Source organism: Scyliorhinus torazame, chromosome 4 (assembly GCF_047496885.1).
Source record: "Scyliorhinus torazame isolate Kashiwa2021f chromosome 4, sScyTor2.1, whole genome shotgun sequence".
Classification (NCBI taxonomy): Eukaryota; Metazoa; Chordata; class Chondrichthyes; order Carcharhiniformes; family Scyliorhinidae; genus Scyliorhinus; species Scyliorhinus torazame.
The window spans coordinates 68,109,789-68,123,747 of NC_092710.1; the positions used below are offsets into that span (position 1 = coordinate 68,109,789).

The 13,959-nt window shown below is 46.2% G+C and overlaps 1 protein-coding gene across 8 annotated transcripts in view; it reads right to left on the bottom strand.

Annotated features, from left to right (window-relative positions):
• LOC140410282 (NACHT, LRR and PYD domains-containing protein 3-like) overlaps positions 1–13,959 on the bottom strand; it is a 193,457-nt gene that overhangs the window by 49,813 nt on the left and 129,685 nt on the right. For all 8 annotated transcript variants that reach the window (XM_072498254.1, XM_072498253.1, XM_072498250.1 and 5 more), the window contains one exon: positions 1,515–1,601. In XM_072498254.1, coding sequence (XP_072354355.1) covers positions 1,515–1,601 — 87 coding nt within the window. The remainder of the gene's footprint in view (positions 1–1,514; positions 1,602–13,959) is intronic.

Genomic DNA, 13,959 nt, shown 5'->3' on the forward strand with positions numbered 1-13,959 from the left:
CCAGAATCGAACCTGGGACCCTGGAGCTGTGAAGCAATTATGCTATCCACAATGCAACCGTGCTGCCCTTAAGAACAAATAAATCTACACTATATCATTTTACCGTAATCCATGTACCTATCCAATAGCTGCTTGAAGGTCCATAATGTTTCCGACTCAACTACTTCCACAGGCAGTGCATTCCATGCCCCCACTACTCTCTGGGTAAATAACCTATCTCTGATATCCCTCCTATATCTTCCACCTTTTACCTTAAATTTATGTCCCCTTGTAATGGTTTGTTCCACCCGGGGAAAAAGTCTCTGACTGTCTACTCTATCTATTCCCCTGATCATCTTATAAACCTCTATCAAGTCGCCCCCTCATCCTTCTCCATTCTAATGAGAAAAGGCCTAGCACCCTCAACCTTTCCTTGTAAGACCTACTCTCCATTCCAGGCAACATCCTGGTAAATCTCCTTTGCACCTTTTCCAAAGCTTCCACATCCTTCCTAAAATGAGGCAACCAGAACTGTACACAGTACTCCAAATGTTGCCTTACCAAAGTTTTGTACAGCTGCATCATCACCTCACGGCTCTTAAATTCAATCCCTCTGTTAATGAACGCGAGCACACCATAGGCCTTCTTCACAGCTCTATCCACTTGAGTGGCAACTTTCAAAGATGTATGAACATAGACCCCAAGATCTCTCTGCTCCTCCACATTGCCAAGAACTCTACCGTTAACCCTGTATTCCGCATTCATATTTGTCCTTCCAAAATGGACAACCTCACACTTTTCAGGGTTAAACTCCATCTGCCACTTCTCAGCCCAGCTCTGCATCCTATCTATGTCTCTTTGCAGCCGACAACAGCCCTCCTTACTATCCACAACTCCACCAATCTTCGTATCGTCTGCAAATTTACTGACCCACCTTCAACTCCCTCATCCAAGTCATTAATGAAAATCACAAACAGCAGAGGACCCAGAACTGATCCCTGCGGTACCTAGACCTACAGTCTAGATGATAGCATAGAATTGAAAGGAGATATTGACAGACCAGATGAATGGGCAAAACTGTGCCAGATGAAGAAATGAAATTAAATGAAATAGAATTCAGATAAAATTCAATGTAAGCAAATGTGCGGTTATCCATTTTGGACCAAAAAATGATAGAGCAGGTTACTTTCCAAATGAGAAGCGGTTAAGTCAGCGGATGTCCAAAGAGACTTGGGGGCTTCAGGTGCATAGATCATTAAAATGCCAGGAACAATTGCAAAAAATAATCAAAAAGGTGAATGGAATACTAGCCTTTATATCTAGAAGATTGGGAAATAAAGACACAGAGGTTATGCTGCAGCTATATAAAACCCAGGTTCGAGCCAATTGGAATTGAGCAATTCTGGACACCACACCTCAGGAAGGTAGATCGCGCCTGTAGTGTCAGTAATTATTATGTGGTATTTATTAATGGCACTCTTACTTACACTAATAATAATGCAGTCAGACATCCAGTTATTGAGTTTGGTACTTACTCCAGTTTCCGTATTTTGCAGTCCATTTTCATCAGAGCTGGACAGAGCAGTTTCACTCCTGAATCTTCCAGATTATTGCAACCCAGCCTAAACAGAGAGTGAGAAACATATTAAAATGGGCTGAATTTTCACCTTGGAGGTGAGACACAGGAGCGGGGTTTATTTTCAGGTAAGAAATCCACCACTGGTGGGAAGCTGATTAAAGTCAAGATGGATTTTTTGTTCACTTCGAAACAATGGGGGTGGGAATGGAGGGGGTTTCGATGATTTTGGGCTCATTTAGAAACACATGGCAGTCATCGCTGAGAATGACTGTATGTTTTGTGACAAAACCTCCATAGCATTAGGGTGAAGTGAGATGTCATGGAGAAATCGTCTTACTTGCTAAACTCCAAGAAGTGCAATCTAGAATAGCGTGTTGGGAGATGGATAATTATTGGACTTAGGGAAGGAAGGGAAAGAGGTTCTCTTTTGATTTTTGTGTTCTAACTATCTCAACTTTCAGGGAATGGTCTTATTCTGCTACAGAAGAGGCGAATGATTTGCTGAGTATGTAGCAAGTGACTGAGATATATTATATTTCCAAGGTTCAAAATAGTCTAAGCAACCGGTGTAAAATTAATAAAACATATAAAAACAAAGTCAAATATATAATTGAAAAAACTCTTTCAATAATTTAGTCAAACACAATGGTGGGAAACATCGAAATGGAGAAGCTCAATCAATATTTTGCCTCAGTTTTCACAGTGGAGGACACTAATACCATCCCTATAACATCCCAGGTTCGATTCCCGGCTTGACTGTGCGGAGTCTGCACATTCTCCCCGTGTGTGCGTGGGTTTCCTCCTGGTGCTCCGGTTTCCTGCCACAGTCCAAAGATGTGCAGGTTAGGTGGATTGGCCATGATAAATTGCCCTTGTGTCCAAAATTGCCCTTAGTGTTGGGTGGGGTTACTGGGTTACGGGGATAGGGTGGAGGTGTGGACCTTGGGTAGGGTGCTCTTTCCAAGAGCCGGTGCAAACTCGATGGGCTGAATGGCCTCCTTCTGCACTGTAAATTCTATGAAGAACCTGTAATTCAGAGGTAATAGAAAGGGTGGAATTTAGAACAGTCAGCATCAATACGGAAACAATACTCAACAAACTATTGGGATTGAAGAAAGACAAATCCCCAAGGCCTGATGGCCTACATCCTAGGGTGTGAAAGGATGTGGCAGCAGTGATAGTGGATCCATTGCTTATAATATTCCAAAATTCCCTGGTTATGGGAATGGTTCCAGTGGACTGGAAAATTTTAAATTTTATTCAAAGAAGGAGGGAGGTAGAATGTAGAAAATTACAGACCAGATAGTTTAACATCTGTTGTTGGGAAATTGTTAGAATCCATTATAAAGGAAGTAATATCCGGATCTTTGTAAAGTCAAAACTCAATCCATCAAAGTCAGCATGGTTTAATGAAGGGTAAATCATGTTTGACAAATTTGCTAGAGTTCTTCGAAGATGTAACAAGCCAAGTAGACAATGGGGATCCTATAGATGTAGTATATCTGGACTTCAGGAAGGGTGTTTGATGAGGTTCCGCATAGAAGGTGAATACACAAGGCTAGGACGAGAGGCTGGCTGAGTGGGCAAATACTTGGCAAATGCAATGTAATGCGGGTAAATGTGAAGTTATCTACTTTGGTGGCTAGGAAAAGGGGCAGTGCAACGAGACCTGGGTATCATCGTGGAATAATTGCTGAAGGTTAACATGCAGGTACAGCAGGCGGAGAGGAAATCTAATGACATGCTGGCCTTCATAGCAAGAGGACTTGAGCACAGGAGTAGGGATGCCTTGCTGCAGTTATACAGGGCCTTGGTGAGAACACACGTTGAGTATTGTGTGCAGTTTTGGTCTCCTAGTTTGAGGAAGAACACTCTTGCTATTGAGGGTGCCCCGCAAAGGTTTGCCAGACTAATTCCCGGGATGGCAAGATTGACATATGAAGAAAGATTGGATCGTCGGGGCTTGTACTCACTGGAGTTTAGAAGAATGAGAGGGGATCTCATAAAAAACATATAAAATCCTGATGGGACTGGATGGGCTCGCTGCGGAAAGAATGGTCCCGATGTTGGGGATGTCCAGAACTAGGAGTCATAGCCTAAGAATAAGGGGTAAGTCATTCAGGACTGAGATGAGGAAGGGCGTCCTCAGAGACTTGTGAACTTGTGGAATTCTCTACCACAACAAACTGTTGATGCCAGTTCGTTCGATATATTCATGAAGGAGCTGGACGTGTGGCCCTTGCAGCTAAAGGGATCAAGGGGCATGGAGAGAAAGCGGTAATGGGATACTGAATTTGCACGATCAGCCATAATCATATTGAATGACTGGCCGACTCCTGCACCTAAGTTTCTATAAGGGGCAGAAAATTTAAAACAGAGTTGAGGAGAAACTACTTCTCCCAAAGGGTTGTGAATCTGTGGAATTCACTACATCAGAGTGGGGTGGATGCTGAGACAATGAATAAATTTAAGGAGGAGTTAGACAGATTTTTAATTAGTAATGGGTTGAAGGGTTAAGGAGAACGGGCAACGGGGGAGTTGAGGCCATGATGAGATCATCCATGATCACACTGAATGGTGGCACAGGCTTGAGAGGCTAAATTGCCTACTCCTGCTCCGAGTTCTTCTGTTCTGAGGAAGAACTATTCTGTCTAATTCCACCTTCCAGCTCATGGTCTGTAGGTGACAACACCTCAAACACAAATCTGGTGTTCTTGGTTAATAAGAGGATTTCTTGATTAATTATGTGATCAGAGGTTATGGGGAGAAAGCAGGAGAGTGGGGATGAGGAACATATCAGCCATGATCGAATGGCAAAGCAGGCTTGATGGGCCGAATGGCCTAATTCTGCTCCTATATCTTATGGTCTTATAAAGGATGGTAGGACAGGTGATGTGTCACAGCTACAGCATGTGGGAGTTCCTGCATGCTGGTTTGATCCAGGGCAAACACATCTGCATTGTGTTTGAAGTTTTTGTAGTTTTGCCTCAGAGTTTAGTAGCTGGAGGCTGAACTACAGACACTGTAACGCATGAGGGAGGGTGAAATTAACTGGATTCATTGGATCAGGAGGCAGTCACACCTCTTTGGACAGTGTGTTCAGATTTGGTCACTGCTCAAGGACAGGAGCGCGTAGTGACTTCCTCGAAAGTGAGGCACGTAAATGTGATCTGAGGGCATCAGCACAGGAGCCTCAGCTTTTAGAATTGTCCAATAGGTTTGAGATTCTTCAGCTTACTTGGATGAGAGTGGGGTTTGCAGGGTGGATGAACTAACTGACCATGACCCCGTGGAATAGGGAGCGATTTAAGTGGGGGTGGGGGGGGGGGGGGAGCAAAAGAAAAGGAACATAATGGTAGTAGGGGAGAGTATAGTGTTAGGAAGTTGGAATGAAATGAAAATTAAAGAATTGGATAAAAAAGACACTGATAGGCATTTAGCTGCAGAGGGTTTGTGAAATGCAGATTAGACTAGTAGCAGGGTGAAACCGATACTTTGTTAAGCAAAGTGGAATCTAGCAGTCCAGTGGCCTAGATCACAGCTATGCTCAGTTTTCAAGCAGATTTTCTTCTCCCATAGAGTGCCAAGCTGTTACGCAGAAAGCAGAAGAAGCTGTCTGTGTTAGACCCCAGAAATTCTATTCTCAACTAGAAGGGTTCCCAAAAGAAAACCACAGGTCTTGTGTGGTAATTATTTGCTGGATTTGACTCAATGTTAAAACCTATGGGATGCCATTTTGGGGAAGATGTATTCTCAGAGTTTAGGAAAGTAGATAGATATAGATTGTGATGATTCAAGTATACCATCTGGGTTATCATTGTTAGTGTAACAATAATCTTTATTAGTGTCACAAGTAGGCTTATATTAACACTGCAATGAAGTTACTATGAAGTGCCTCTAGTCGCCACACACCGGCGCCTGTTCGAGTACACGGAGGGAGAATTCAGAAGGTCCAATTCATCTAACAAGCACGCCTTTCGGGTCTTGGAGGAAACCGGATCACCCAGAGGAAACCCACGCAGACACAGGGAGAACGTGCAGACTCCGCACGGACAGTGAATAATGGTCGCATAGTGAAAACCCATCCCTAGGTAGTAGCGACCATACATAATTGAATTTTACATTCAGTTTGAGGGAGCGATGAGTGGGTCTGAGGCTTTGGGCATGATTGCCAGCAGCAGAGGTGGATCATCATGGGCCGCCAGTGGGATCTTCTGGTCCTGCCGAGTCTATGGGGTTTGGAGTGGTGTACATCCTCCACTGCAGGGAACATGCCGTGGCGGGTCCACCATCGGCAGGACTTGAAGATCGTGCTGGTGGCCAGGAAATTCAGCCCGATGTTTTAAATTTAAATGAGAGCAATTATGAAGGCATGAAAGCTGAGCCGACTGAAGTGAATTGCAATTTAGGTGAAAGGATAGGTCAACAGAGATGTCATGACAAACATTTAAGGGGATATTTCAGAATTTCCAGAATAGATATAGTCCAACAAATAAGAAAATGTCCAAGGGACGGACACACCATGCACGGTTAACTCGGAAATTTAAAGGCAATATCGATCTTGAAAAGAAAGCATACAATTGCAAAGGAAGGTTGCACATCAGGCAATTGGACAGAATATAAGGAACATCAACGAATGACTAAAAGATTAAGAAGGAGGAAAAATGCAGAGTATGAGAGAACGCTTTTCAGAAATATAAAAACAGTAACACTTTTTATAAATAATAAGAAAAGAGTTAACAATATGAGTATTAGCCCTATAGAAAGTGAGTCTGGAGAATTGACAATGGAAAACTAGGAGATGGCAGATGAACTGAACTGGAACTTTGCATCAGTCTTCACTATAGAGGATACAAGTAACATCAAAGAAGCAACTATCAACCAGGAAATGGAAGGAAGAGACAATGTCAAGGAAAATTAGAATGACAAGAGATGTGGTAAACCGCTGGTAATGAAGGCTGACAAGTGCCTGGGTACTGATGGAATTCATCCGAGGGTCTTAAAAGAAGTGGCTGGTGATCTAGTTGATGCACTGCTTTTAAATTTCCAGATTCAAGGAAGGTTGGAAGATAGCAAATGTAACTTAGGGACATTTGGATAGAAAATGATAACTCTGTTTCTCTCCACAGATGCTGCCATACATGCCGAGTTTATCCAGCATTTTCTGTTCTTGTCGAGGTAAGCAGGTGTAGCCACCTAAAATGGCTGATTCCCTATTAATTTGGCCAAAACCCGATATAAAATGGCTAACCGAAAAGGCTGATGGGAAAAGCAGCCAACAGGACACAAACGGACAGCTGCAGACAGAATAGCGTATTCGGCTCTGGGGAAGTCGGCCCAGATCGATACCTACGACTATTAGCAGCACATCAACACAGACATCTGCAGTTTAATTGGCTACCCCCGGGAACATTTGCAACATATTAGCAATTGAATGCCGGGCCAGACCTCTCGGCGCCTGCAGTGGCTGAAACAAAGACAGGTGAACGACCACCCCTCGATCGAGGAATCGCCCCATTATTGGAGCATATCGAACTCAGTGATTGGGAACAAGTCCAATCACTTGGGACTCAGGGTCAAGGGCCGCCCCGCGAGGCGGGAAGCCCCTGGGCCCTATAAATTGAGGGGCCAAGTTCAGATCTCGCTCTCTCCCTTCTTCTCCTGCTCGCAACCTTCGCAAGAACATCGACCAGAAACCGTAAGTTTTACTCCAGCGATCGCTACCCGATAGAGACTCCTAGCCATCGACCCGTATCAGCCTTTTGAATCCCACAGGCCAGACCAAATTCGATAAGCCATTTGTTTCCCTGACCTGGTGGGCCAACCCCAAAAGTTAAGTATTGGCCAGTAATGGTAGGTAGTGATATAGAAAGTAGGATTATTGTGTAAGTATTTATTGCTGTACATAATAAATGACCGTTGATTTCAATCTTACTAAGCGGTGTGCTGTCTTATTAATCATAACCCGAACTTGAACCACGTGACGGTATCAGAAAGATACCTGGCGACTCGTGAGCAAAGGTGACATAATCAGAGCTAATAAAACTAAGGCTAATAAGAGCAACACAGGTAAAGTCAATGTGGTTTGTTGGAAGGAAAATTATGTTTAACCAACTTACTGGAGTTTTTTGAGGAAGAAACAGGTGCTATGAATAAAGGGGATCCGGTGAATGTACTGTACTTAAGATTTCCAGAGGCATTTGATAAAAGTGCAACATCAAAGGTTATTGTGGAAAATAAAAGCTCATGACGTAGGGGATTGCAAATTGTCTTGGATAGAAGATTGGCTAGCTAACAGGAAACAGAGAGAAGGCAAAAATGGCCTTTTTCAGGCTGGCAAGACGTAATGAGTGCCATAGGCATCAGTATTGGGACCTTGACTGTTTACAATTCATATCAATGGCTTGGATGAAGCAATTGTGCTGCCCTGTCCCGGGTCCTGTCTGTGAGACATGGCCTCATCAGAGGGATGAAACTGGGAAGAGCTGGTGACCACCGTCGCCGGTCCATAGGGTGGGCCTGGGTTGACACTAAGCGTCTTCTCCTCCCAGTCGGTGCCTGAGGGTCCTGGAGTTCACCTCAGGCCAGAGGAGCAGCTGGTTCGAGCACCAGCTGCCCCTGTGTCAACTAGCTCTGCCAGCCCTGGTGGCTCCTCAATGTCTGCACCATGGTGTTGACGTCCTCGGCAATCCCCCTCAGCGACTGGGCCACGCTCTTCTGTGACTCGTGTAGCCACCTAAATTGGCCAACTCCCGATTTAAAATGGTGAACGGCAAAGGCTGATGGGAAAGTCAGCCAACAAGACAGAAACCAGCAGCTGCAGGTTTGCTGTGTATTTACCTCTGAAAAGGCCAAACAACATCGATACCAGCGACCATCAGCATAACAAAGTAGCAGCCATCTGCATACTGATGAGCAATCCCCGGGAACAATAAGTAAAATTTTGGACACACAAAGCAAAGCCAGACTCCTCGGCGCCAGCAGGAGCCAACACAAAGGAGGTGAATGAGCACCTCAAGACCACCCATCGATTAGGGAACCGCTCCAGTATTGGAGAAATCAAACCAAGCGATTGGGACAAAGTCCAATCACTTGGGACCAGGTACAGGGTCCGCCCCGAAAGGCGGGAAGCCCCTGGGGACTATAAGAGTTAAGCCCCAAGTTCAAATCACTCTCTTCACTCCCTTCTTCCTGCCCGGGTCACCCAGCAACACGAACCAACATTGACCGTGACTGGTGCAGTGATCGCCGACTGACGTAAGTCTTAATTCAACGCTCGCTACGAGATAGGCGCACCTAGCTACCAGTCCGTACCAACTTCGAATCCCGTAGACTCAGAACCCGAACGAAAGGCCATTTGTTCCCCATACCTGGTGGGCCAGTCCGAAGTTAAGTACAGGCCTGTTAGTTGTAGAAGTAGCTTAGAAGTAGAATTTGTGCATGAGTAGCGATTACTGTGTATAATAAATGTGCTTTGATTTAAGTTTTACTAATCGGTGTATTGGATTCTTGATCATTACTTGGACTTGAACCTCGTGGCGGAATCATAAAGATACATGGCGACTCGAGAGCAAAGGTAATAAAACAGAGCAATTGAACCAAGGAGAAAGTTAGCAACATTATTTGGCGACATCTGATGGGATCCGATCTAGAAGTGGAAAACCACTCCGGGAGAACCCAAGAATTTGAATTAGAGATCCAATTGGAAACAGAAAACCACAAGTGTTCAAGCAGTCATGATCAGTACTCATAATTCGGAAGTGTGTGTATGCATGCGTAACTAACAGGGAGATTAGGTAAAACTGATAGATTTTTTGCTGCGACTAAACTGTAGGAAGTTTGTATATCGAAAAGTAGCGAAAGCCGTACCCCTATTTACAACACCGCCTTAATACCTCTGTCCCAAATTTGAAGAGCAGCATTCGGATTAAAACCCCTGTCTCAAATTTGAAGAGCAGCATTCGGATAGGAAAGATGGCAATGCAGGCAATGCAATGCCTCAATAACCCAGAGGAATTTGTGGTCGCAGCGACCAGCAGCAGTAGAGTGGGACAATGTCCCATTTGGGAGGAAGAGATCAGGAAATATCTCAAAGGGAAAGGATGGCCCCTTTGGAATGAATTCTGTGACAACAAGGAATCAGGCCCCGGGAGTATAGGACATACTTGGTGGGAGACCCTGAGCGAGATCCACAAAAAGAGCTTAGGGAAAGCTCGCAAGCCGATGGCAATCGTGTCCTGCTTGGCACAATTGCGAGGCACAGAGGAGGTCGTTAGGACACTCCGGAAAGAAGTTGAGGGCATACATCGAATGAGTAAGGTCGATGTAAGCGATGTAGAAAAGGAGAATTTAGAATTGAGAAGGAAATTGGCAGCAAAAGATGGTGAGGTGGAGGATGCCAAAAGGGAGTCTTGTCTGGCGCACTTAAGCAGCTTCCAGTCTCAATATGAAAAGGCCGATCAGGACACGCAACGTGCAGTCCAGGTACATGAAGAAACAGAAAAGCAGGTAGAAGCATTACAGAGACAGTGTAGTGGCCTAAAGGCAGCATTAATAGCACTCCATGCTGCCACCACAGAACAAAGACAAAGCACGCTAGATCACGCAAAGTGCCGGAAGCAGATTGCAGAGCTGCAATCGCTGCTTTCAGTTCAGAAAGGCTTCCAGGAAACCTTTGGAGAAAAATTAGGTGAGAAAGACGGCCCTGATTGGGAAGAATTGAATGAAACAGCGCAGAGATATGTTCAGGGAACATGTGCGCGCAGGGAAAGCCACAAAAGATGAAAGCGCCCCAACCCCCCACACAGCAGATAGTTCAAGCTCCAATGAACCCAGTCAACACCAACCGCACAGCCACATCGGACGATGCGGAATTTCTATACTCCACCTCTTAACAGTGACCCAATTACAGGACGCGTGCGATAAGATCACACCGTTCCTCCCCACGTCAGACCCCCACCATTTCTTTGCCACAGTCAAGCATCAGGCGACCATGTACGGCCTGGATGAGCGAGAGCATGTAAAGCTCACCGTTTTAAGTTTAGACTCTTCAGTAGCAACAGCCCTTCCCGACCCACAGAATGTAGGAGGAGGCACCCTTGGAGAAATGCATACCGCGATCCTGGATGCGATGAGGTATAACCGGGGTGACCCCGTAGATGGCCTCAACAAATGCAGGCAAAAGAAAGACGAGCACCCCACAGCGTTTGCTGAACACCTGTGGATCCACTTTGCAGCAGTCTTTGGAGACTTAGACCGTGCCCACGTGTCCCCAGACAACATGGCCAAATGGACCCGCACCCTTATCTCCCATGCCACAGAAACAGGACAAAAAGCTTGCGCGAGTTATGATCCCTCAGAGGAGGTCCATAACGAGAAGTGGGTAGTGAAAAGATTGTCCCGCACCTGGGAGCAATCTATACAAAGCAAACCCGCAGTCAAGAATCCCGAGGAAAAGCAGGCCGCCGCAGATATACAGGCAGTTACAACACACCAGAACTCCGCATGGGTGAATGAAGGAAAGAACAGCCCCCCACCCAAGTCACAGGAGTGTTACAACTGCGGACAGTTGGGACACTTCGCGAGTGCAATGCCCCGAGAAAGCCACAGAGGCCCCAGCAGACGGGCACTCTGAGTAAGAAGAAGACAGAGCCCATTCATAGTGTTAGCATCCGTTCAGATCAGACGACCTTGACCGGAACGGACTGACGGGTGTTCGGGCTCCCCCAGTTGGATCTGCGACACCCTTTGGGATAGGTCCGGATGACCGGTAGTTACAGCGAAAATTCGGGGACAGCCCATCGAATTTCTCTGGGACACAGGAGGGTCCCGCACCACAATAAATTCCTCCACCCTGTTTCAAAAGGACACGTGGCCCACTACAGCCACTATCACCCTCAGCGGCTTTACAGGGCACTCACAGCAGGGACACATCACAGTCCCTGTACCCATTCAAATCGGTAACATCGCCACCAAGCACCCCGTGGTTTTAGTTGACCTGCCCCACATACCAGAACACATTCTGCGAATCGATTTCATGAATTCCCACAATCTTTCATTTGATCCAGTCAACCAGTGTGTCTGGAAAATGGCAAAGTCTGCAAGAGCCCCCGCAACGCTCAACATAGGAGAGTACATGAACAAAATTAGCGCCGTAGGCGAACTTTGGTTCAACCAGACCACGCTTAGTACGGACAAGCAGGTTAGGGCAGTTCTGCAAAAGAACAGGGCAGCATTCGCGACCCACAAGCACGACTGTGGACGGATGACTGGCTCCGTACAAATAACAGGACCTGACCCGAGACCCCAAAAACAGTATGAATTTCCCCAAGAGGCAGAGGGAGAAATCTCAAAAGTAATCGAAAGCTTATTAGAGCAGGGCGTACTTAGATGAGTAGCCTGCACTAATAATGCCCCGATTTGGCCAGTGAGAAAGCCCGATGGATCATGGCGACAGACCATCGATTACCGGGAACTCAACAAAATCACCCCTGCAGCAGCCCCCACAGTAGCAATAAGTCCCGAGACCATGCTCAAGCAGGGACTCAATTCACGATTCTTTACGATTTTGGATGTCAGTAATGGATTCTGGTCCATTCCATTGGCTAAGGCGTGCCAGTACAGATTTGTCTTCACTTTTAAAAATCAACCGTACATGTGCACATGCCTTCCACAAGGATTCCACCACTCCCCCTCCATTTTCCACCGACAGCTGGCAAATGGTTTAGCCAAATTCTCTTGCCCTGAATGTCTGGTTCAGTATGTAGACAACCTACTACTGCAGACAGACACCAAGGAAGAGCACATTGAACTTTGTCCGAACTCCTGGAACTCTTACACTCAATTGGTTGCAAAGTCAACCCCAAAAAGGCCCAGATTTTGGAAGATAAAGTGATATATTTGGGAACAATTATCACACAAAGTAAACGCGAGATCGAGCAGAAAAGGATTGACTTGATTGCTAAATTGCCCCTTCCCCAGAAAGTTTCAGCCCTCCGGTCGTTTTTTGACTGGTTGGCTACTGCCGAAACCACATTGACGGTTTCGCCAGCAAGGCAGCACCCCTCTCAGACCTCCTAAAGAAAGGAGCCCCCTGGGAATGGCCTGTGAGAGGCACCTGCTCGCAGTATTTTGGGCAGTGCAGTATTTTTCATATATTACTGGACTGAACCCCATCACAATTCTCACCGAAAACACCCCATCCCAACTTTTATTGGACGGAGGACTCAAGGACGGTACAGTAAGCCAGATTAGAGCAGCTAGATGGACCCTTCTCTTGCAGGGACGGGACATCACTGTTAAAAGGACAAAGACGCACACCTTTTTAGCCGACAACCTACAGTACCCCGGAACCCCCCATGAATGTGAAATTATCTCTCCACACAACACAGGCCCCTTCATTGCTAAAACCCCCCCCAGAAAGATAGGTAATTCAACCCAGAGCCCCCAGCACACAGACACGTGTGAGCCCATAAGGATATATGTGGATGGATCTTCCACAGTATTGGATGGGAAGCGCATAACAGGTTGCGGTATATATGTCGAGGACGCGCAGGGACGAGCCCTGGAGGAAATATTGTTAAAACTTCCAGGCCACTTAGGCGCGCAGGCAGCAGAGCTCGCGGCCATCGCGTATATAGTGGAACACCCAGATTCCTTCCCCAGCCCAGCAGACATATACTCGGACAGCCTCTATGTCTGCAACAGCCTCACAGAATTCCTGCCCCTGTGGAAAGCAAGAGGATTTGTTTCCGCAGACGGGAAACCCCTCCCCTCAGCCCCATTGCTCCGCCACATTTTAGAGAGAGCACAGAACAGGACTTTTGGAATAGTCAAAGTTCGAAGTCACCATCGTTCCTCCTCCCCTGGAAATGTGAAAGCCGACGCACTGGCTAAAGCAGTTTCCAGACAAGATAGTTTTGGACACCCCCCGAAAGCGCACCAGTAAATGCAGTTCAGGTCTCGCAAACAAAGATCAAGGATCTAGTGGAGGCCCAGAAGCAGGACAGCAATCTCAGGGAGATTGTAAAGGGAAACTATCCAGCACCCTATGAGCGTTTTAGAAATGCACTGACCACACATGACGGTGTGGTGTTAAAAGACACCCTTTACGTGGTTCCTGAACAGGACAGGAATCAACTGATTTGTTTGTTCCATGACGGTCATGGACATCAGGGAATCGATCCCACTACAACCCACCTCAAGCAGCTTTGCTGGTGGCAGAATTTAAAGGATGATGTAAATCACTACATCGAGAATTGTCTTATCTGTCCCCAGAATAATCCGGACAGATATGCCAAAAAGGCTCAACTCAGCCACACCCGACCCGTTAATGGCTCCTGGACTAACCTCCAGATTGATTTTATAGGACCATTACCCCTTGCAGGAATGGCTATAAATAT